The sequence below is a fragment of the Molothrus ater genome, chromosome 4 (assembly GCF_012460135.2).
Source record: "Molothrus ater isolate BHLD 08-10-18 breed brown headed cowbird chromosome 4, BPBGC_Mater_1.1, whole genome shotgun sequence".
Taxonomy (NCBI): Eukaryota; Metazoa; Chordata; class Aves; order Passeriformes; family Icteridae; genus Molothrus; species Molothrus ater.
In genome coordinates, this window is record NC_050481.2 from 8,816,469 (window position 1) to 8,840,652 (window position 24,184).

At 41.2% G+C, this 24,184-nt stretch overlaps 1 protein-coding gene across 1 annotated transcript in view; it reads right to left on the reverse strand.

Annotated features, from left to right (window-relative positions):
- The window catches only part of MGAT4D (MGAT4 family member D), a 31,772-nt gene extending 8,513 nt beyond the window's left edge, over positions 1-23,259 (reverse strand). The window contains 9 exon segments of the mRNA XM_036383025.1: positions 513-624; positions 5,356-5,431; positions 6,684-6,797; positions 8,638-8,684; positions 10,289-10,320; positions 10,323-10,421; positions 12,046-12,186; positions 13,151-13,312; positions 23,169-23,259. Coding sequence (XP_036238918.1) covers positions 513-624; positions 5,356-5,431; positions 6,684-6,797; positions 8,638-8,684; positions 10,289-10,320; positions 10,323-10,421; positions 12,046-12,186; positions 13,151-13,312; positions 23,169-23,259 — 874 coding nt within the window.
- Positions 23,260-24,184: the final 925 nt, after the last annotated feature.

Genomic DNA, 24,184 nt, shown 5'->3' on the forward strand with positions numbered 1-24,184 from the left:
AAAACCATCAGCTTTATGTTTAAATGTAGTTTATTTAAATAAACATTTAAGTATCACACCAGCCTTGCACACATGAATGCAATTATGATATTTCATGAAAAACTTCACATAGAATCTGGCTTTGAAGAGTTCTGATCATCCAGCCCTTGGATATGGGATGCATATTCTCCTCCACAAATAAAAGGAAGTTTTTGGGGTTTTTTAATAGATTGTTCAAATTCCCTTCTTGAAAAGAGAACTACACATTACAGGGTCACATAGTCCCCTGAGGTGGAACAATTTCCTCCTTATGGGAACTCAATTACAGATTCTATGCTGAAGAGACTCTGTGTTAACAAGGCAGTTTTAAAGAGAACAAAAAGTAAACTACTTTCAGAGGGCTGTTTCCTGAAGAACCAAGGAAGTTTTGATATGCAGGTTCTTCCATGCTTTGAGATGTGATTCTCACTGAGACCTTTTTGATCTACACAGCTCAAAATGCAGTTCATCCTGCTCAGGGTCTTAATACTTACCAATAAATCCAAGCTGTGAGAACTCAAGAACCATCCAATCTTGAGACTGTTGAGCAGCAAAGCTTTTTATACTCTCAATAAAATCAGGTTTGGCTATAATATCATCTTCCAGCTGGGAGTGGGGGGGAAATGCAACAGAAAAAGAGAAGGCAAGCAATGATTTTATTGTTTGCAGAGGGGGTGGTGACATTGCCACAAGCAAGTGAAAACTGTGCTGTGTTTAACTGCTGTACCACAGGTACTGAAGCTGTGCCAAACTACAGTGGATTGGTATTTAGTTTCTACATACATCTCTGGTTTAGTATCACTCATTAGGTCATTACCTACAGGAGTGAACATCACACCATGGCTGCTTCTCCCTTGTTTGATGAAGGACTCCCTGCCTTAAAGAGATCTCACTTGGAAGCAAACATTAAGCAAACAGACAGGAGATTCAGGAAGACAACAATAAGCAGTTTGTTCTTAGGTTGTATAAGCACTGAGAAGTGAGAAGAGCAAGCTGTCTGAGAGGAAAGGTGTCTGAAAGCTCCTGTGCAGCCTTTGTCACTGAAGCAAGGTGACTGAGAAGCACCGTGGATGGTTCCTGAGATGCCTGCAGGAAGCAGGCTGTCCCAGGGGACACTGGAGATGAAGGGCTGTGCTCTGTGAATCACCCTGAAGGACAGGGATATGCAGAGCTTGCAGGACGGTGTAAGGGCCAGCACAGAAGGGTTCTTGGAAGAGGAGACTGACATCCATCAAGGAAATGGCAAAGGCATTGCCTTCATTTCTGCCTGGCTTTCAGACAAGAACTGGGCATCTGAAAAGCCAGAAGCTGTTCCTGCTGCTGAACCTCACGGTTATGAACCCAGACAAGGAGGTTGGAGGCAATGACACAAAGGAAATAAATGTACTCCAGATATAATTAAGGAGCAAGTAATTGATGGTTTGAATTCAGTATGGGTGTGAAAACACAGGAAGAGAAGGCAAAGACTGCAGGAAAATATTGCTGGGGTGTAGTATAACCATACAGTAATTTATTCCAACTGCTGCACTTCACTGGCCCTGCTGAACGTGCTGGAACTGGCTTCAGAAAGCTAAACAGCTAGAAAATTCATCCTGTAATGAGGAAAAAAGCCCCAGCCAAGCAAAACATGATTTCCTGCTGGTTTTGGGTCTTCAACTGATGCAGCAGGATCATCATCAAGAGCTTGAGAGATCAGGCCCAGAGGTTTTAGATTAATTTCTGCATCGCTACAAGTGTAGGGCTGGCTGACAAGAAATGTCTTGGCAACGGTGAACCCGAATCAATAGAATGAAGTTAGAAAATTGAGATTAAGAGATCTGGTTTGACCCTGGCAGCTTTTGCTGATGGTAAGATAAAAAATGTATAGATAGAGACCAACTGATCAAGATGAATGCTTCCTAACAGATTCTGAGATCTGGGGATTGAGCTGAGCTGACAGCTGGGCAGAAGAAAACAAGAACAACAACCAAAAAAACCCCCAAACATCAATTTACAAGAAATCTGGCATAAAATTAAATGAGCTTAAAGCATTAGCCAGGAGCAAGATGTAAAGGGAGAAGAGCAAAGACTCAAAGAAGGTTTTAGAGAATCCTTACAGAGAAATTGAGGGGCACCAAAAAAGGATAAAAAGCAGACTGGTGTATCTCAAAAACCTAGGGAGGGCACCATATGGAGAAACACCACAGACAAGTATGCAAAAGCAGTGAAGATTAAAAGCACAGAGGCTGTGATGTAAAGTGACTGTGACTGTGGTTATGAACAGAAAGTAATTTTGCAGTCTGAGATGGTCTTTCCTGAAGCTGACAGTGATTATTAGATGATGTAGTTTGATATCCCATGTAGCACGAGCCATTCAAGTTATTTATTTAACCCTGTCATTTGTGTTCAACTAAAGCACATCTTGGAAAACCTCTCTTATTGCTTAGAGATTCCAGTATCCATTTTTTCAGTATGTTATACAACATTTTATTATCCTGCATATTTAATACTTTGCATCCAAATAGAAAATTGATTTTTTTCTGCCTTCAGCTTACAGCCACTTGTTTTCTCATATGCTCTTATCTAACAAAGGAGGTTGTGCAGCTGCACACATCTGGAATAGGAAATTTAAGAAATGAACTGCCTAATTCACTTGCCCCATTGCCATGGGAAGGCCAGCAAAATACATAATCACAGCTAACTTCACTCATCAGCACCTTTGAATGAAAAAATATGCATCCACTACAGCAAGACTATGAAAATTTCCTACTGATAGGTACCAAATGGGTTTCCTTTCATTTTTCTTATGCAGGTTGTCTGAGAGAAGTAAAAATGAAATAGTAACAAAAAAAATGGAAGAATACAATGGAATTTTAGGCATCAGATAGGAAGGTTCTTCCTTTCTGAATTTCATTAGAGTATTTTTGTCTCACTGACATTTTGTCTCACTGACAATGAATTGTGAAAACTGTGGAACTCCTCTGAGCAGCTCTACCAAATAGCAGGCATAACCTAGAGTCTAGTGAGGGGAAGAAAAAACAAAGTCCACCTAAAGAGTACTAGAGAACTCACTGAGATACTGCTCAGGCTTTAAATCCATTAGAAAAGTGCTGCTGGGAGTGAATATTAGTGAATATTAAAGTGTGTATATGTATATATATATATATATACATATATAAAATAAATAAATGCACAAAGCTTTCCCAGGCTCCATATGAGGTAAGAAAAATCATAGCAGTAGTTCAGGAAACTACTATTAGAAAGTTCAAGTTGGAACTTGATAAGAGATTTTATCTGAAGAAGCTAAGATTTATTTAATGGTTCATTTTTGTTTCATCTCAGTGCTAATAGAAAACACTTAAAAACTGCTGTAACTGTGTTGCGTTCAGATTTGAAATGTTTGATTCCTGCAGTGAACTAAGTCTACATGGGCAAGAAATTGGTTGGATTGGTTGGATTGCCTGCTTTTATGGCAGTGTTCTCATCCCATTATTCTAAGTGCTTCAAGGGTCCCTGGTGCCTGCCAGGAGGTTTAGTGAAAGTGGAAACAAGGACCTCAAAGTTCTCTTGGGCTGGGGGGGCAAAAAAAGCTTTAAGTAGACAAGTTGATCAGTGGGTAATCAGTGGGTAAGGTTCATGCCCAGTGTAAGCCTGTTAGCTCCAATGGACTTGACAAAGAGACTTGAATCCTGGTTCAGCAGGATGCTGGAACAAGTGTTTATTCAGCAAAGATCCTGTCTGACTCATGACATCAACTGTTCTGTAGACAGTCAAGACTAATTATGTGTGCTTATCTTCTTTCAGGGTTTGGGAGTTAGGGTCAGCCACTCAATCCATTCCATTCCTGACTAAACTAAATCAAAATCTAACCTAGCTCAAGTTTTGCTTATGAGTACTGAAGTAAATATTGTACCAGTTTAAGGAAAAGTAAAGAAAAAGTTTTTAGCTGTTTGCTTTCCTTTAATGCAAGACTTGTGAATAGAGGAGGGCATAACTAAGTTTGTGGCAGCAAGTGCACTCTACAGAGCAGCTTTTGGGCAGAGCAGCACCTGTGCTGCAGGAGCAGCTGCAGGCTGGGCATAGAAACCAAGATGGGATATAGCAGGAGCAGGATGAAGAATGGTATGAGGAAAGTATAGTTCCTGTTTGAGAAAATTCCGAAGCAGACATAGCTCTCACCAGACCACCACCATCCAGGCTCTGTCCTTAATAACACAGTTCAGGTGTTATGTAATGTCTCAGATAAGAAACCACATGTCCTCAATTTCCTTTAGAAATACAAATACATAGGTAAGTCATTGTGGTGCAAATATGAATCCTTGGAGAGCTTGGTAACAGGAAGGGACATCAAGTGTCTGGCAGCATCTTAATGTTTCACTTCACTGGGTTTCCTACACCTTGATGCTCCAGTGCACTCAGTAAACTTGGAAAATGTTCTTAAAAATATACAAAAGCCACAGGAAAATACTTCATTTTCTATTAAACCATAATTGTTCAAAACACAGCATTTTTGTTTGTCCACCTGCATCCTGAGCACCTATGCCACATTTGAGAACAGAGCGTGGGGACTCTTAAGCAGCCCAGCTCAAATGTGATTTTGTTGAATCCTGAGAAAAACTGTAGGAGATGCCAGGTCCTGCAGTCTTCTGCCTTCAGGAAACCTGTGATGTCCTTATGGAATACCAACCCTGAGGCAAAATGCTCTTCTGAGCTTTTTAAAAAACTGTTGAAATTATTGAGATAGGTGACATTTTAGAGACCTGCTCCATGATTAAGCAGCTCTTACAAAGTTTGCAATCTGTGGTGGTGGTTAAGATCTTTATGGAGTGCAAATGAGCACAAATCTTGAATGATGGTTAAAGCTAAGCTTAAATGCATGGGCATCTTCCTGAAGGCTAACACAAAATCTTCTGGAGAATTAAGGATCTGTGCCAACCTGTAGTTGACCTTATCTCAAGTATCAGTCTACTGGTACGTCGCTGTCTGAAATATGTCACTTCATTGCCATCTGGGCTATAACACCTGAACCTACCACTACTCTTTTACCTGGCTGCAGTGAGCAAAAAGACACTAAAGCCTGACTTTCTTAACCCAATCAAATGAGGGCTTCATGGTTCATTTACCTTGCTCTTCAACCTCACAAATGACAGGAAGGTAGAGATGGTTTTAATCAAACAGTACCTGGCTGCAAGATGTAGATAAATACAGAAATGTGTGGATGCTTGTAAGGAGCATAGGCAAAATACACAGAAAATGACATGAGTTTGCTGGTTTTATGGAGGCCTTTGAAATGAAAATTGCCAAAACTAATCATCAGTACAGAGGTATTGCTGCTACTTAATGATAATATGGACATACCTGTAAATAAAATGTTCCCTTAGGCTGAGCATATAGCATTAAAATGCTATAATCCAAATTCTGTTTAGCTCTCCACCTAGACATAAGCAGCAAATTCTGATAAGCTTTTTGAGGGGGTTGCAAGAGTTATTTCTATAATAAGAGAACTTCCAATGCTCTGCATTTTTTGTCTCTACAATAAAATTTTAAGGTTGTATATTCCAACCCATTGTTAAGTGCAAAAGCATTCACCTACAATCAATGTAAACATTTGTAAATAATTTTATTTTCCTGTAAAAGTTAACATTAAATAAACAAAAAAAAAATTGATCTCTGTCAATGGAGCTTGAAACAAAATGTCTAACAAGTTATTAATATCAAATGACTTATAATAATCTACTAATTATTTCATGAAGAGTAAAAATAAAGACACATGGATTATTTATAGATGAAAAAGTAAATGGTTTCACATATGAACATATGAACAAAGTAAATGGTAAAAGTAAATGGTTTCACATATGAACAGCACAACAGCAGGTTGATAACCATAATTTTCAGGTTTAAATATCAACACATATTTTGTACAGTCTCTCATTTTACCAGGGGATGACAATGATGTTTGATAATCAACACTGAAAGACTACAGAGTAATTTATTGGTAGTTAATTAACATAAAAGTATAACTGATCCAAATCAAATCATATCTCAAACTAAATTATAAGTATGTAAACTTGTTTATGGTCTATGGTATGAGCACATAAGGTTTATCTATAAAGCCAATATTCACACAGACATAAATGTAAATATACTAGCTGATTTCCTCCAGCCTAAACTCTTAGTACTGCAACACTCTTGCTGCATTGTTGCGGTGGCTTCTGATAAATTGGTTATCGTTGATGAAGAAAATTTCTTTCCTCCAATACAGATATATTATTTATATAAGGTTATAATCTCTGTTTTACTGAATTTGGGGCATGGGAGTGAATGAAATCACCATGGGCTGTGTGTTCACAGAGACTCTCCCTCATCAGACACATTAAAGATTTTTCTATTTTTTCCTCTATGACAGATCATATAGCCTATTACTTGTTGGCATTATCCACCTGCTTTAAAACCTCTTGGATACCCAGAGTCAAGACCTAAAGGAGCTGCCTTGGCTCTCACCCTGAAGCTGATGTGCAGCAAAGCATTTCCCAAGATCCCCTTGTAATTTTTTTTTTACCAGTACAAATGAGGTCCTTTAGCTCTGAAACACAAAAATATTGTCAGCTCAAACAACGCTGACTTTTTCTGAATTTTCCATTTCACACTCTTAGCAAAAGTTCTTAGGTTTTACTCAGCAATCTTACCTTACTCGGTCCTCAGAATCTCCGAGTGTTTTCTCCAGATTGGAAAGATCTGGGTAATAGGAAGCAGGAGGAGCAATGACCTCTAGGACTCCAGACTGGACTTCTCTGGGGAAGCTGGGAAGAGAATCCTAGTGAGACCCTGTTCCTCAAAAAGACTTTTGAGGGCAACCACAGCCAGCAGCTGCCCTAAGTTAGGCCTGCGCCTCCAGAAGTGGAATTCTCCGCTCTAGCCAAGGAACTGACTGCAAATTTGGAACCACGAAGGGGTCCTTAACAACCATCAGAACAGACAGGCCAGGAACTCAGCCCAGCCTCAGAAAACACTGGAGAGAAGCGTCTCTCAGAAACCCTGCCCCTCCTGCAGCTGTAGATGCTCACCAGCAATCCAGAGAAGGCTGCCACAGCGCAGCAGTGATTCACTACCAGCCCACTGCCCAGAACAACACACAACTGTTTCCCCTTGCATGAGAGCTCCCAGTTTCCTTCCCGTTGCTCCAACTCTACTTTCTAAGCAAAATTACACTGTCCCACAGCAGGAGTGCAGAACAGGGAGTCTGGATCTAGTCTCTGCTCCAAGAATTAAATTTTCAGTTTAAAGAGACATTGAAAAAATGTGTAACCTACTTTGGGAGCCAAAGCTGGAAGTCAAATTTCCCCTTTCCTCCAAAATAGGAACTAATTCCTCCACAAAGCAACTAATCAAAAAATCTAAACAAAAACCAACAACCGAACAAATAACCCAACAAAAACAAACAATCAGGCCTCATCTGCATAAATTGCATCACCCCAACACAAAACAGGTAGAGTAGTGCTTTCAAAACGGAGTTTCCCATTTCCTATGATTAGTAAACAAAAGATAACACTAAAAATTAAACACATCAGAGTATCAGCATTATGGGAAAAATATCAATCTGACTGTGTAACCCTGACGAAGCAAATACTCTGTGTAATTTTTTCACAAGTCACAAAGCAGTAATTAAAATTATCTGAGCGTTTAAGTTGCTGTAGGCATTGTACCTTGGCAGTGCCAAGAAGGAAGGTACAATGCCTACAGCAATTTAAACACTCAGATTTAAGTTGCCTCTTCCCCTTGTCCCTTTATCCTCCCAGCTGAGCTAAACCCTCTGAAGGCAGGAAATGATGAATATTACTTTGCTAACAGCCTCGCTATGAGGAGTTTGCTGGGGGAAACCCACACACAAAACACAGTCTGGGAAACCCTTGAGTGAAGGAGGGTGTGCAGGAACCCTGAAATGAGGAAGAAAAGGGATCCTCCAGGGATCTTGTTCTAGGAAGATAAGAGCAAGCAGAACTGCAGTGGGAACCAAGCTTGCATTTGGCATCTCTAGGGTTAATCTGGCAGGGCAGAGACCACCCATCTCATGCTGCACATCATGCAGTAGCATTTAGGATTATAAATGTAATCCCATGCTGTCCCAAGTGTATTGCCTTCCTGAAAAACAGTAAAACAAAAAAAAAAGGAAACAAAGACCCCTGGGAAAACATGGCTGTGTTGTGGCACAGTTCAGTGGTGGCAGTGCTGGGCTAATGAACTCTGTTGTTCTTAGAGGGTTTTTCCAACCTAAGGAATTCTGTGATTCCGTGACAGATGCCAGATTACACTGCAGGGTTGTGTAGTCAGTGGGGACCTCATAGATGCAACCTCAGGTGCATCAATTGCATCACTAATCTCATGGAGAAAAGACTTAGGCCCGAGTAAATATTTATCAGAGATTTAAGCTGAGACCTTGGCTGGTTAGTTAAAGCATCTTTATCAAATAAGAAATGAAAAATAAATTGATATACATACTTCTGCTCTCAATTTCACAGTGTGTCATGGCACAGATATTGAGAGTGCACCTTTGCCTCAAGTTGCATTTCAATGTGGGAATGTTCTAGTTCTTTCATAAAAGCTCCAAATACATTCACACTGGTGGCTGAGTGTAGGACTTACCTGGTTTTGACACTTTCTGCAACACTCTTAACATACTCTGCATCCACCTAAAGAAAAGAAGGGAGGGTTTCATTAAAAGTCACTCATTTTTGTATTAAACAACACTTTGTAGGGAATATGTATATATGCAAACACTTGTTTTTTTTTTCCTTCCAAACAAATGTGGTATGTTACAGCAGCATTTCCAGTAAGGAACACCATGGGCTTTTCAAGCCAGTCAAACTTTCACTATAGTTCACTTTTGTTTCCAACTACCTCCAGCTGCCATTTCTGGCACTGCTTTTCACTGCTTTTGCAGAAGACCAGGCTGTTTCCTGGCTAAAATTGTGTTCTGCCATGCCAGTAAAGCACAGCCATAAAACTATCAGGAAAAAAACCTGGTTTGGGTCAGTAATCCAGAAATCACAAAAGATGCCTAAGGCTGATGAGAAAAATCACCTAAGCAAAATATTCTAAAGCCAGCAATACTTAAAATTTTTATTTAATGTCTTCCTAATAAAACAAACTTATAGCTCTATGTTTGGAAATTTTGAGACATTCATTATTGCTGTTTCACAAAAGTAACAATGTTAGTGTGCCAAACATATCTGTTAACTACGTTTAGAGTGAAAAGTTTCATTTCTAAAGCAACACACTAACTGTCTTAGGAGCTCAGATTTTTTCTTTAAATAAACAAATTCTTTAATATATAAGTGTTAGCAATTATATATTAAACTTGTGCTAGGTAAAAAAAAGTGACATACAGAACTGTGGTAAGAAAAAAAAAAATACCCAGAACTTAAAACTCACTCTCAGTCAGTGAGTTACTCAAGCTTAGCCCGTGATGTGACTCACCTTGATCTTTGAACTTTGTGGGGAAAAAGGAAGGTGTGGATTCATGACCACTGAACACACCTGCCCTCCTCTCATAACAAAATGTTCTTATCAGCTCTCAGATCAGCATGGTTATCTGCTCCAATTTATTAATATGAATTCTGAATAATTGCACAGTCATTTTACCTGCTAGAAGCTATTACTAGCTAATTCCATTCTGCAGCTTTTTTTTTCTTTTCTTTTTCTTTTCTTTTTTTTTTTTTCTTTTCTGATGTAATCAAGGTATTTTTGAGTGAGGAAAAAAAAGCATTTATCCTTAATATCTTACCTTGAGCACTGTTTACTTTCCCAAACATATTCAAGGCTCTGAACAGTTTTCTTTTGCATGGGAAATGCCAAAACACACATTGGAGAAAGCTCCAATATGTCAAGATGCTTTGCAAGATACATGTTATCAAAACAGCAGATAAATAATTTGAACATTTCTTAGACTAAGTTTACTTTCTTCAGCTTCTAGGGCACTTTGCTGTGAGGACTTACATTTCATTCTGGAAGCAGAAAACCTTACTTTCAGAGATAAACAATGAGTTCATATGGTTTTGATGGAAAATCTGATCCAAGGACTGTGTTGGTAAATGTAATAAGACTTTTTACCCTTAGATCACCTGCATAACAGGGTTTTTTTTTCACATATGAACACTGAGGCGCTAACTGCTCACCATCTCCTCCAGCCCTGAAGAAATCCCTCCCAAAGGCTAACAGTATTTTGCACGATTACATTTAGACACAAATCTCCATATTTTCTATCAGCATCCTGCACCTTTCCATGCACACTCACCTCTGCTACAAAGATGATTATCACACAGTCCTTCTTTGCTCCTCAGATAGCTGGGACAGCAGGGAATGCAGTGTATCAATCAGGTAACTTTGTTTTTCCCTTTTCACTGTAGGGATACCCATCACCAGGGAGACTGCAAAGAGAGAATGCCTCAAGCCATGCAACTTCTTAAAGGGAAATTGAAATCATATTGTAATTTGGATTTGATGTGGCCATGAAACTTGGTGACAGTTAATATTTCCTTAGCACTGAGACAGCATTTGCTCTACTGCCTGGCAGGGGAGAAACCTCCAGCTATGTTTAGTTCAGAGACACCTGTGTCTCTGCCATAAACACCAGGTCTACGCTTGAGAACCTGGAGATGCCACTCCCTCTGTACTGAGATTCAAAAGTGAGTGTTGCACTGCTCTAGTGAGCAGGTTCTCTCTCATAGGGAGTGAACACTGTGTATTTCAGAAAGGAATCCAATTCAAAAATCCTTCTGGGCAGTTTAATTGACATGCATCAATGGTTCTCATAGCATCAATAAGAATAAAAGAACTAAGATGTTACTGTTATTAAAAACGAAGGAACTGAAACTGTCTCTGGCAAGGACTCCACTAGCAGCACACCTATGCTGTGGTGCATCATCAGAACATAAGCAGCATGTCTCTTTTTTCATTATTCATCATTCATTTCTATTCACCAACATCCCAGCAGGCTGGCGAGGAAGCAACAGCTTGAAATCAAACAGTAGGTGGAGTTAGTGACTTGCTTCTGACTCGCACTTCCATGCCAATGTCAGCTCAAAAACCCAAGTGCCCATGTTTGAGGTTTGTTTCATTTTACACGCTGAAGGTCAGCCTGTACTTATGAAACTGCGGTCTGGCTATTGTGATTTTCCTGCACAAATAAAAGAAGGTCAAATATGGAGTATTCTTTTATTAGTGGCACTCATCTGTGGGCACTCTAGTGAGAGCTCCAACACTAGATCACATTGCTACAATTACACCTACTAATAAGTAGCCTGTAGAAAGTTATCCACTGTCATGAGCATGGCCCAGGGTTTGGGGTTTTTTTTAGTTAAATTAAAAACACTGCCAATGTTTCTTCATATAAAATCACCCTAGGTGATTTTACCTTTTTTGAAAAGTAAAAATTGCAACAAAATACAAAATTCAACAAAATGGTTGACTAGTTTCTTCTTTGCTCACTGTTTTTGTATGTTCCTTTTACCTGTCACATGACAGTTAGGAAAATGCATTTAAAATTTGTATTATAGTTCACTGGAATTCATGATGATTTCTACAGGTGCCAGCTGATTTCTCATGTGGATAAAGAAAGCTACATTGAAGATATATTAATTTCCTTTAAATGATCACATCACCTTGCCCTTTGCTTCTCATATTGGCAAACTGAATGCATTGCAAATTTGCCTTGGCTTCCTCATCCATACTCATTTTTGTGGGGAGAAAATGTCAGCTACTGCATCTTAGCCATATGAATATATGATTAAAACAAAAAATAATCTTGTTTTTCGATTAAGATTATTTTTATTGCTATTTCCAAAGGTTTTCAGAATACTTTAAGATAAAGACCTGGAATAGGGGGTGGGCATTTTAAAAGTACTTTTGCTATTGCTATTAAAATTCATTCAGCTTGGCAACATTAGAAAGTTAAGGGAGAAAATCTATTCAAACTTTTGATTATCTTTCATTGCTAGAAATTAATAAAAAATACAAACATATAGCAAATAGAAGCCAAACTTTATTTCCTACCTCCAGTTCTCTGCTGCCCAAAAATAATATTTGGGAAAATTGCATCTTCATATTCTCGAAGGTGGGGGAGATAGTAGTAGATATTTGTAAGATGCATGGGGAGTTTTCTGGGGAGGTTTAACTCTTTCCACTTTAATTCCCCTTAAAGACACAACAAACACAGAGATCCACATAAAATAAAAAGCAGGCAGAGAAGCCTATTTCTTCATTTCCTCACCTGTTTTGCTCAACTGAGCGCTGTCAGATTACCACACACAAGGTTATTCAATCAGAACTATTCCTCAGAAATGATTATATGGCACATATATTACATAACATTCAATTGAGAATTTCCCAGAACTTCCCACTCAGGTGGTGATGCAGAGCTCCAAGCCTGAACATCCGGGATAGCATCTGTATTTCCCTGTGCTTGCACACTTGCAGGACTGACTCATCTTAAAACACAGTAAGTAGTTACTTTAAAGGCAACACTAAAAAACTGTTTGGTTTGGGGATTTATTTTTTTTTTACAAATGAAAGCAACAGAACATTTATTGACTGGGATGGAAAGTTACTTTTCCCAAGGAATGCATCTAAAATAACTCCCAAAATTTACCACCCTTCCAAGTTACATACATGTATCACAAAAACCATCATCAGTTTTACTCACTCAGCTTAGAGAGGCTTACTGAATGGGCAATATTTTAAGTTTTGCAACTTCCAAAAGGTACTCCCACTGAAAATTAGGTCTAAAAGGAGATTTCCTACCCTACAGAAAATACTTTTAAAAACCCTGAAGCAACCGTATATACCTGCCCAGAGATTTGTACTGAGAGAGACCCACAAGTCCTTCCACACTGTTAAGCCATTAAATATACTGGAATTTTGCTGCACAGAAACCACCTTCACAACTTTTCAAGGGCTTTCCTTCTTTATTTGGAAGTGGCACCTATCAAATATTGGGCAAGGGAGTTCAGTGTCATTGACTACAATGAACCTTTCAATTTTGGTTGTATAATAAAACACAGCTGGAATGGCAAGCAGAAGGGTAAGTAAAAATAAAAGGAAAATTATTTTAAGAAATTTCTGCAGAAATTTCTATTTTAAGAAATCCCTACACACCTACCTGTGTGATTTTTTGTCATGTTCATTCTTCTTGCAACTATATTTTTGATTTCATCTAGGGCACTGCTCAGTTCATGTGATCTTTTTTTATTTTCCATATCAGCATACAACAGTCTTTGCTGAAGTTCCAGCAAGTGGTGTTCGTACATATCTAAGTCATTTCCTGCAATAGGAACAGAATTCATTTTCTAAAAGGTGATTTATGATGGAATGAAGTTGAAAAATAGGAGATGGTCCAGACGATCACATCACCAAACTGCATAAACAATAATAAAGTTTAGTCAGGAGAAGAAGTAGTCTGGAAGAATATTAAGAAGGTAGAGTTTAGGGAGCACAGCTGGGTAAAGGTAAATTGAAGACAAAACCAAGAAGACAAAATCCATTAAGGAAAAAGTCAGTGAAAGACTGTGAGTTGGAAGGGCAAGGTGCTCCTTTCTTCACCAAATTACAAATCATGATGGCCCTTCTAACACTGAACAGTGTAATCATGTAATGGCTTGTCCTGTGTTTCAAACACTGTTAAGAATAAAACAGAGATATTAAAAGCATTCAGTCTATCAGTTACAGTCTTCATCTATGAGTATGATAAGAACTGTTACTAAAGATGGTTAATATAAAGCAATACTTCAATAACATCACCCCTTTGCAACAGAGAGTGAAGAAAGTAGAAGAGGACTTCTGCCTCATTTTAAAATGTTTTATAATGCTGCTTCTTTTATTGGTTTTGTTGTGGTTGAGTTGGTTTGGCTTGGTTTTTTTCCTAGTTAAATGCTGTTATTTAGATAACATATTATCCCATTCTATTTGTGGGCTGTGCTGGATTTTATCTGTGGCAGCTCTCATTTTCCAGAACCCACCACTGTCTCTCTGGAAAAGTGAATTCCCAGGGATTCTCACCTGTAAAAGACACTACGAGCAAAATACAGAGGTAACTAAACTGGAATTAGTTTGCATTTTGGATAAACGGGGTTTTATTTGCATTAAACACAAGTCCTTAATTTAATCAATAAATGTGTGATTGGAAGACTGAAGTTTAACACGCCTAGGAAGAAAGCGGTTAGAAAAAAAAAGAAGTAAACATGTGATGTGTATTATCATTATTTACCTCATTAAAATTCTAAAGGATGTTTAATAAAATCCCATTAATATAAAATAGATAAAATAGATTAAAATAGATTTCAAATTAAAAAATCTGTCACAAGGCATCAAGCTACAGAGCTAGAACCCCAAACAAGCTAAACTTTTTGGCACACCTAAGGAAGATCCCTTTCATCAGCTACCATGTATGAATACACTTGCTTGTTTATGCTTTTCTTTTGCAGCTGTGTTTCCAATGCCATAATCCAATCTTTAGGTTTCTTCCTTTAGAATGTATGTGAATAAAGTGAGAACAAAAGGTTTAAGCTGATGCGGGTGACTGACAGATAATCATCACACCATTTTCATGGCAAGAAAGTGATTCCAGATGGAACATCAACACACATAACCATGGTGGAGATTTACCCTGCATTTCCTAGACGACTTCAGAAGTATCAACTAAAGATATGGTCATGGGCATGAGTTTTTCTTTAAATTCCAGTTTAGGGAAGGAATTGATACAGAAATTGCTGATGAATTATAACATCATAGTCCCTCTCCTCATAGTTGTCTCAGCTATGCAGTGTCAGTGTGACTCAAAGTGACCAGAGCCACCTCTGGGCTGACATTTTGGCAAGGCACCAAGCAGTGGCACCTGTATTTGCTTAGTGACAGAGGAGCCTTCCAAAGGGTCACAAGGGCCTCTTGGAAATAAAATGTCAGCACTCAACTGTCCTTGAGTGCAGCCAGAGAAGCTGGCATTTGTAATCGGCCTCATCTATTTCTTCAGAAATAGAAGAGGGAAAGTACATTTTTCAGTCTTTTCAAACTGAACCCTCTCTTCAGTCAGCAGAACATGATTCTTAGTAATCACTTATCTCATTTGTTTTTGATGGCTCAGGAAGGAAGGGTTTGGCACAAGGAACAAAATATTCACTCACCTTTGGTGAAGAATTAATTTATTATAAAAATCTAGAGTTTGAAATAGAACATTAAATGTTCTAAATTTTACTAGAGCACATTAACTAAATTTTACGAGAGCACATTTACTAGGCAACATTAACTGTTACTAAACTTTTGTCAAAAAATGTGTGTTTAGAAAGCATTTTATGAAGCTAAACACTCGAAATATTTCAACAGTCATTGAGTTTAAATAGTCTCGTGTGTGTGTGTGTGTGTGTGTGTGGAAAATGTTCTTTCAGCATCTCATGACCCACAGAGAACTAAAACAGCTGCTTGCAACAGATTGCTTACAAAGACACGGGGCATTTTTACAAACGCAGTGCTTTCTGACAAGGAGGGCCAGGGAGATGGAGCTTGGGGGACAGCAGTAGCCTGTGACTTGACTTGGCAATGCCCTGTCCAACAATGGTTCCATCAGCAGCGAGGAGCGTCAGAATAAAACCGGAAAAGAGCAGGATGAGGGCCTATGGTGAAACTACAGAAAGCAAATGAAGGTAAAGGAGGCCTGCAGAGAGACCCCAACAAACCAGGGCTGGGCAATCACCAACCACAGGGAGTTCAACAAGGGCAGGTGCCAGATTCTGCATCTGGGATGGGGCAGCCCTGGCTGTGGGGACAGTGCTGGGGGCACTGTGGGGTGCCCCGATGGAAACAAGGCATGGAGCCACTAGAGAGTGCCCAAAGGAGGCCACGAGGATGGGGAAGGGCCTTGAGGGGAAGTTGTGTGACGGGGTGCCTGAGGTCACTTGGCCTGTTCAGCCCGGAGAGGAGGAGACTGAGGGGAGACCTCACTGCGGTTAAAACTTCATCAGGAGGGGAAGCAGCAGGGCAGGCACTGATCTCTTCTCTGTGGTGACAAGAGCCAAGGAAATGGCATGAAGCTGTGTCAGGAGAGGTTTAGGCTGGATAACAGGAAAAGGTTCTTCACCCAAAGGATGGTTGGGCACTGGAACAGGCTTCCCAGTGCAGTGGTCACATCGCCAAGCCTGGCTGGAGTTCAAGAAGCTTTTGAACAACACTCTCAGGAGCATGGTGTGACCGTGTGCAAGGCCAGGAGTTGGACTCAATTATCCTTGTGTGTCCCTTCCATCTAAGCATATTCTGGGATTCTGTGTAAAGGCTTCTTCTCCCCTTGGTGAGCTGAAGATGAATCTCTCTGATGGGTTTAGAGTGGTTCACTGAATTTTCCTTCTAAGAAAAGGCAATGGGACTACCAGCCACAAGCCATAGGAGCAAAAAAAGACCCAGCTGCCTCCCAGACACAGTGATGGCACTCAAAAGCCTTTGCAATGGATTTTCAGCTCTACTGTAGCTTTCCTCTGACTGCGAACTACACACTGGCATTTATACCTATGGATACTGTAACCATAAGACAGCAACATTTAAAATGGTTTAAAATGCTCTCTTGTGTTACCTCCTAATAGATAGATTTTATATATATGAAACTTCCTGCACTGCATATTGAAACTGTTTAGAAACAATACCAATCTCTCAAGCAAAGGCTCATTCTCAAATCCACCTGATTATATCTCTTAGCTCCATACACACATGCTTCCTGTATGATCATAAATGCTTCCAGTCTCTTTAACGACTTCTGGCAGTATCTGAGAGCTGTGGAACAATTCACCCCTATCTCACCGCAGCACTCAAACAGAAAAGAAAATAAAAGGAGAATTTGGAGTGGCAGAAAGGAGGGAAGAAAACACTTCCAAGTCTAGCAGTGAATCTTGTTCCTATTTGTTGATTACAAGCTAAATTGCTTATCATACCTAAAGACTGATTCTTTAGAAACTGAAATTTGGTTAATGGACTCCTTAAAAGAAAACCATATAAGCAGACTAACTGCAAAAGATCTTGTCATACTGTGTGCTTGGAGCCACTGCTCACTGTTCAGGTTAATGAGGCATATTAAACCACCGAGGCATGCATTGCACTAATAACTGGCACTTTATTATCTCTCCATAACTGCTCTAATACCAGATACCTTTCTGAATCTCGTTGCATGCTCAGGTTGTGTGCTCTCTGAGTAAGGAAGGAAAAAAAATCCCCAAACAATGCCCCCATCTCGGGTCAGAACAGCGAGTTCTTAGGCAAATATTTAAATTCAACAATGTGCATTACCTTTAACCATGCTGTTTAGAGTCTTACAGCACAGTATTATTTGTGTCTTCCAAAATGTTAGAGACATCGACTTGCCTTTGACAGTGTCCACATCAGGAGCTGCAAGGCAGCAGAGGGACTTTGCCCTAACCCAGGCACATCAAAGAACAGCAACTTGGAGCAGGGGAGATGGGGTTCCTCCATGCCCCACACAGGCCGTACTGGGAAGAGGATCAGAATGCTTTCAATATTAAAACAAACACACACCTGACAGAGTTGAAGGCAGATCAAAGTTAATACGTGGATTTTAAAAACTCGCAATATTGTCTAATGAACATGGACTCAGTCTTGAGTTTGGCACAGAATACTTGTACTGAACAATACTGTCTCTAACTGAAAATAAATAAGCAAACTTGTATCAAAGAAAATACAACTTAAGCTCTAACAATATTTCCTTAAATGCTGGCAAACAATCCTCATTTTAGACTCAAGTCTTTTCCTATGTTAGAATGTAGTGAAAAGTGATCTTGAAGCATTCAGTCAGAACATCACCATATAGGAAGGCAATATTATTAAAATAAATGAAAAAATATAGAAATTGAATGGATATTGTATGGTGTTTGGCCATAATTGGTATAGTTTGGTTTTAAGGTAGTACTCACTCACTTCAAGCAATTGCTATTGCTTTGTCCTGGTTGGTATTTTAAATATTTAAATATTTTACTTGTCTTCCTGAGGTAGCAACAACCACCAAATTATACACACATTCAGTTAAATGCCTAGCCATCAGCTAAGGTATTTCTAGACAAAACTCTGTTCCTCAAGGCTCAGTGTGCAACACTAGGAAAGCAGAAGCTCATGTGGTTACACTTGCCCAAGGTTATGACAAGACACTGTACAGCGAACAGAGAGAGGTCTGAAAGGCTCCCTTATCCCTTTTTCTACAAAACCCAACAATTTCTGGCCTCCTGTTGTACCACAGGATTTATGGCTAGGTCCCTCTACTCTCTAGGCACAGTCCTGCCTGAAGAAACAGTAAGAAGCAGCACAATCTTTGTTTAATAGATTGCACATGTTGAAGCCAGTGAAACTACACAGCTTTTCTAAGTCTTGGATATGAATTTTGATATAAAATTTTGGATCAGTAAATACTGAGCTTTAAGTGGACCCTTTGAGGGCTGCTGTATGTTGGAGGGTTTTTAAAATGCCAAATGCAGAACCGCACAAAGAAACCGAGTAAGCAACTGATGGACTGAAAAACTCTTTCCTTATCACACTGTGCATGTCAGCCACATCCCAAGTGCACGTTGAGGCAAAACCTGAATGTGCAACAACCTTTGTTTGCTCTCAGTGTCACTGGAAGGAAATGTACACACGAAGGGAAGATGTGGCCTAGCAGTCACCTGGGACAGCTGGGAAAAGGGGTGGTTAAACACAGCCAAGCTGTCCCACAGAAGACAGGAGGATTGGCTTCTGCACGTGGAGAAATCTGGATAAGCTGCATGGCCTCAAGTGAGAGCAGGGTAATCCAAGACTTCCTTATCAAATCTGTCCATTTGCCACCATTTCACTGAACCTTTGAGCCAGAGAATGCCAGTTGGGACTGGACAGGAAACCTGCAAAGAACTCCATCACAAATGGCAGAACCTCCTGGGGACCTGCACTTGGCTGCACAGCTGAAACAAAGCAGAACACCATAGGCAGAAGATTACTGGAAATACCCCCCACCAAATTCGTGGAACAAATTCAAAATGCAGATTTAAAAAGAAATCCATGATCCTTACATACACTTGTGTGAATGTAATTGTACAATTGTATGAGCAGTCTCTCTCGTGTTCATCCCACCTCAAAGGAATAACTAAAGAATTTCAGGTTTCACGATGTTTGACACAATGGGCGTATGCCTAGATCCTTGTGACATCATATTTCAGCACCAACTTCTCCTAACTTCCAGGCAAAGCTCACTTTTAATTTGCTTGGACAAAGTATCCCACAAATTTAGGTGAAGAGCAACATGTTACAAACCAATGCAAAGAGATTTAATCTTGTAACCCCTGAGAGCAACATGAAGAAGTACTGCCAAAATAGATTATCTGATTTATGTCGTTGCTGTGACTTACAAAAATTTCACTGTTATTCAGCAAAGACATCAAAACTTCTTTTTATCCATGAATACTGTTTCCTCTGAAGAAACTTTATGTAAGTTCATAATGAGTTTATAATATGGTTTTGCCTTCTGTTTTTCAAGTGGCAATAACATTACTGCCTCCTTACATTTACTTTCTTGTTTTTATATATGGGTGGGGTTTTTTTTAATGGATTAGTATTTACATGGAAAACAATAACTAATACTGTGTGAGAAAAGCACTACATATATTGTAGGTTGGATACTATTTCTCAGAACTCCCAAGCTATATGAAGAGTGCTTTTGTGAGAGCAGACAGTTTTGGTCAGGTGAATTAACAAGTGAATTGCAACTCGAGTTTCACAAGCAGAAACCTCTGCACCATCCTAACAAGAGCCTTTCCTATGCTCGGATACAAGCGGTTTGCTTCAGGCAGGTTCGGCCTGGGGCCTGGGGAGGGACCAAGAAGTTCTCAGCCAAGCCATGCGGGACATGGGGCAGGAATTGCGGCAGCAGCCCGGCCTGACTGCTCACTAAGAGCAGCCCCCATTCACAGCACCCCAGGGCATGCTGAAGCAATCACCACTCTACTTTAGGCACAGCATTTGCTTTTGCTGAAGACCTGATCATTACCAGTTGTCTCCACAATTACTTTAATATCTTTTTCTTTTTTTTTTTTTTTTTCTGGCCACAAAAAATATCAGCATATTTAGTATGAAACCTTTGATTATATTTATAAAGCAATGGGAAAAGTGACTATAAAAACATCCTCCTAAGCATAGTTGAAATATACACAGTATCATCCACAATAACTGAAGCCCAGTGGCTGTGGTAGACTCTGATCTTTTATTTTTTAAGTGAATGAGCAAGTAGCATCTTCCCTGCTATGCCAGTGTGAGTTAAGTGTACTTGATTTTGGTCTCACATGTCCAACTCAATACTCAGGCTGCACGTAATAGCCAGCAGCAGCACCAAGGAGCCAATTATTTACTGCTGTCTTGACAGTAAATACACTCCAGCTCAAATCTCTCAAGCCACCTTTATCATAAGGTGTTTAGAGGTCACTTTAGCTTAAAGGTGACTTATGGTACTGATTTTTATTTGCGCAGAATTTGGGACAGAGCCAATATCTGATTCAAACGTATAATACTCAAGGGCTGAAAGGCTCTGAGACTGCAGACGAACTGAAGGATATTTTACAGATTTTTGTATTATAGAAGTACTTAAGACCACTAGTCTTGAGCTTGGGTGCCCTGTCCTCGTTTTACAAAGCTTATTTACTATCCCAAAATCACTGCTTTCCAAGAAACAATTAACAGAAGAAACCAGAACAATTAATAGACAGAAACCAGAGGGAATACTACTGACTACTGCTGCTTAGTGTGATAGACTGTAGTCAAAAAATCAAGAGCAGCCCAAACATTTCAATGGGCAGAGCAGAGAAGTTAACAGAAGTTAGGGGAGATTTAACAAATGCATGAAAGAAAATGAGTAGAAAACGTTTGACAAATGAGGGAAAGAGACAGGAGCTGCCAAGCTGCAACGGTGCTCACAGAAACTGGTGGGCCAAGTGAAAAGGGCATTAGGAAAGAAAATACACATGGTGGTTTGAGGGGCACCAGAAGTGGGAATTCCTATAGTGCCCTAAGCACGACAATGGAGGGCCAATTCAGCAGCGCAGAAGGACAAAACCAGAGGTTGAACAACATCTAAGCAGAGACATCTGCCTGTTTTCCTAGAAAAATATTAATTACAAACCATTTGCTTAAACAAATGCCCTGTGACAACGACAGGGCATTAGTGGTTTTGCTCCCAATAGTTGTCTCTCTGCAGAAAAAGGTAACAACCTTTGTTATTGTTACCTATGGCTGGCTGTTCCTAAGGCTTTCTGGATGGGTAGAAGGTTTGTCCTCTAACACCCCTTGGGAGCACAGACTATACTTTCAGTAAAATAAATATAATACAAAGTCATTCACCACATACTGCTACTTCCTCCTTTAGTAACTAATATTAACGATTTTATTTACACATTGGTGAGATTTACCAAGCGCGTGAGAGTCCAAAGGCTAGGTATTCACGGATGCAATGACCAAAAGGTTGCTAAAAACCAGTCACAAATAACAGTAATTAGGAAAATTATACCATCCGAGAGGAATTAGTTACTCAGTTTACTGTGGAGGAGGAGCCAGCTGGGGAAAGAGAAGTTAAGACAACACATGTACACCACAACGCATTATCCCTCTTCCCAAAACAAACAAACAAAACACAAACAAAATCCCAAAGCAAAGCAGCCCAGTATGGAATGTCATCAGAGAAACGTCAAAAAGAAAATGAAATGAAAATGTAATGTCTGTAATGAGGAGCCTCAAAACATGAACCACAAGACAACACAATGGTAACTGCAGATTGGACAAACTCTTGCATTCTGACCTCTCCTGGATTTCAGTCGCCTAAGATTTTTCCTCATTTTTCCTTCCCCACTCCTCATAGAAGTGCCACTGAAGGAAACTTAAAATGTTGTAAGGTAAACAACCATACAGTTGACCTAAAAGGCTGGAGGATCAGCACTGTCTCCACTCTATTCAGTATGCGATTGTGGGGCCAAGATCTCTACACCACTTTTATTTGCTATAGGAATAATTAATATAAACAAATTATCTGCTACCTGGAGTTGTGTTCATCCCAGAAATTACTAAGTGGTTTATTCCAATTCTTCTGCACCTGTAACACCAAACCTCTTATAAAGGGTGTGTGTAGGAAGCACTCAAAGATCCACTCCCTTTCCCTCACCCCAAACCAACCAGCCCCTCACCCATAACACTCATGTCTCAAGTCTCAGAGATACTATTGGGAAAGACCACCTCATTTCTTTCTGGAAAGTGCCATCAGTTTTATCTTTCCTACATTGGTTCAGAGAATTTTAGACATGGCTTAATGAAGATCGATTTGGCATGTGCCACCTACATAACCTACTAAAAAGGTAGTGTATCATTTTAAAGTTTAGAGATAAAATCTAAAAATTTGGGGTTTTTTTCCTCTGCATTCTGGTCCTGGAAATATGCACAGGAAAAAGTGATGGTACTTGAGGCCCAAATACAATTACAGGATGGATAATGCTACTTTTATCCTCCACAACAACAAAATCAAAACTGCTTTAAAAGCGACAGCCACGGCAATCACGTTTAGATTTTTCTTCCCATCTCAATGTAAGATGCTGGTTAGAAAAAGAGTTAAAAAAATAAAAGGGGGGAAAAAGAGGGGAGGGAAAAAAAGATAAGAAGAAACTTTTATTGTTTCTTAAGTTTAGGGTTGTGTTTTTAATAGGGCAAGCATGGCCCGAGGCTGTTTGGCAAGGCTGTGCTGGGCGCAGCTAAGCCCCGGCCGGGGGAGCGGGCGAGCCCCGCATGCCCGGCCTCACACGCGGCCAAGCCCCGGGCCCGCGCAGGTTCCGCATGTGCCCACACAGAGCCCATGGGCCCCGGAGCCCCGGCAGGGCACGGGAGCCCCGCCGCGCTCCCGGCCGTGCCCTGCCCGGCGGCACGGAGCCGCAGCACGGCCGGGACGCCCCCCGAACCCCGACGCTGCCCCCGGTACCGCCGGGCGGGCTGCGGGCGCACCGGGGCGGGAGCCAGCGCCCACCGCCTCACGGCCCGGCCGGGGCCAGGGCCGGCGCCGCCGCCGCGCCCCCCGCCCTTCGCGCCCTTCGCGCCCGCACCGACGGCACGGACGGGGCGCCCCCGCCGCCCGCTCTCACCTCGGCTGCCCTGCCACAGCGCGTACCACAGCAGGGGGAAGGCGGCGCCGAGGCACAGCGCCGGCAGCACCTGCCTGAGCCGCAGCCGCATCTCCCGCGGGCGCTGCCCGCACCGCCACCGGCACCGCCACCGGCACCGCCACCGGCACCGCCACCGGCAGCGCCCGGGCACCGCGGGCCGGGCGGGTTCGCGCTGCCCTGCCCTGCCCTGCCCTGCCCACCCGCTGCGCACGGGGCCGGGACGCGTCCTGCCCCGCCGGTGGCCGGGCGGGGCGCCGAGCCCTCCCGCCGCACACCGGCGCTCCCCGGGCAGCGGGTGCTTCGCGAGTCCCTGCGCACGGGCAGCCGCTCCTCCCGCCGCCCGGCCTTGCCCGGGACACAGCACCGGCCCCGTGCCCACGGCAGTGCCCGCTGCGGAGCCCCTGGCAGGGCCCTCCCCTGCCCGCCCTCAGCTCTCCCGAGGCTCGGAGCCGCACCGAAAAACCCCAAGGCTGCGGCAAGGATCGACTGCCCGCCCAAAAACGTCTCGGACCGGCACTTGGGCAGGTGCTGTTTAGCCGAAGTCATAATGTTATGAATAAGAAGCTTGACTAGGACAGTATTCAAGCAGCAATCAATTTATTATTTAATATGGTAAAGTATGAGCAATACAGCGCTGGGTACAGTGGGGGAAGTGTTCCCTCCAACTGCACACCAATAGTTGAGGCTTACAGGTATTTATAGGGGTACTCATCAGCTTTTTCAGCAGTGTCTATTTCCAATTTTTACTCATCAGCAATTTTTATTCCAAATTATTACATCACAATTCTATACACTATTGTGATCTTAGTTTCTCAGGATGTATCTCAAAAGGAGTATCCCAGATGGTGATGGTCCAGTTTCCGAAAGAAGAAAGACGAACCCCATCTGGTGGAGTCCAGCTCTATAAATCTAAAAACAGTGATGTCCAGCTTCCCTTTGGTCGAAACCATAAATCCTTGAGGTGATGTTCATCTTCCTTTCTCAAGCTGTTTTTC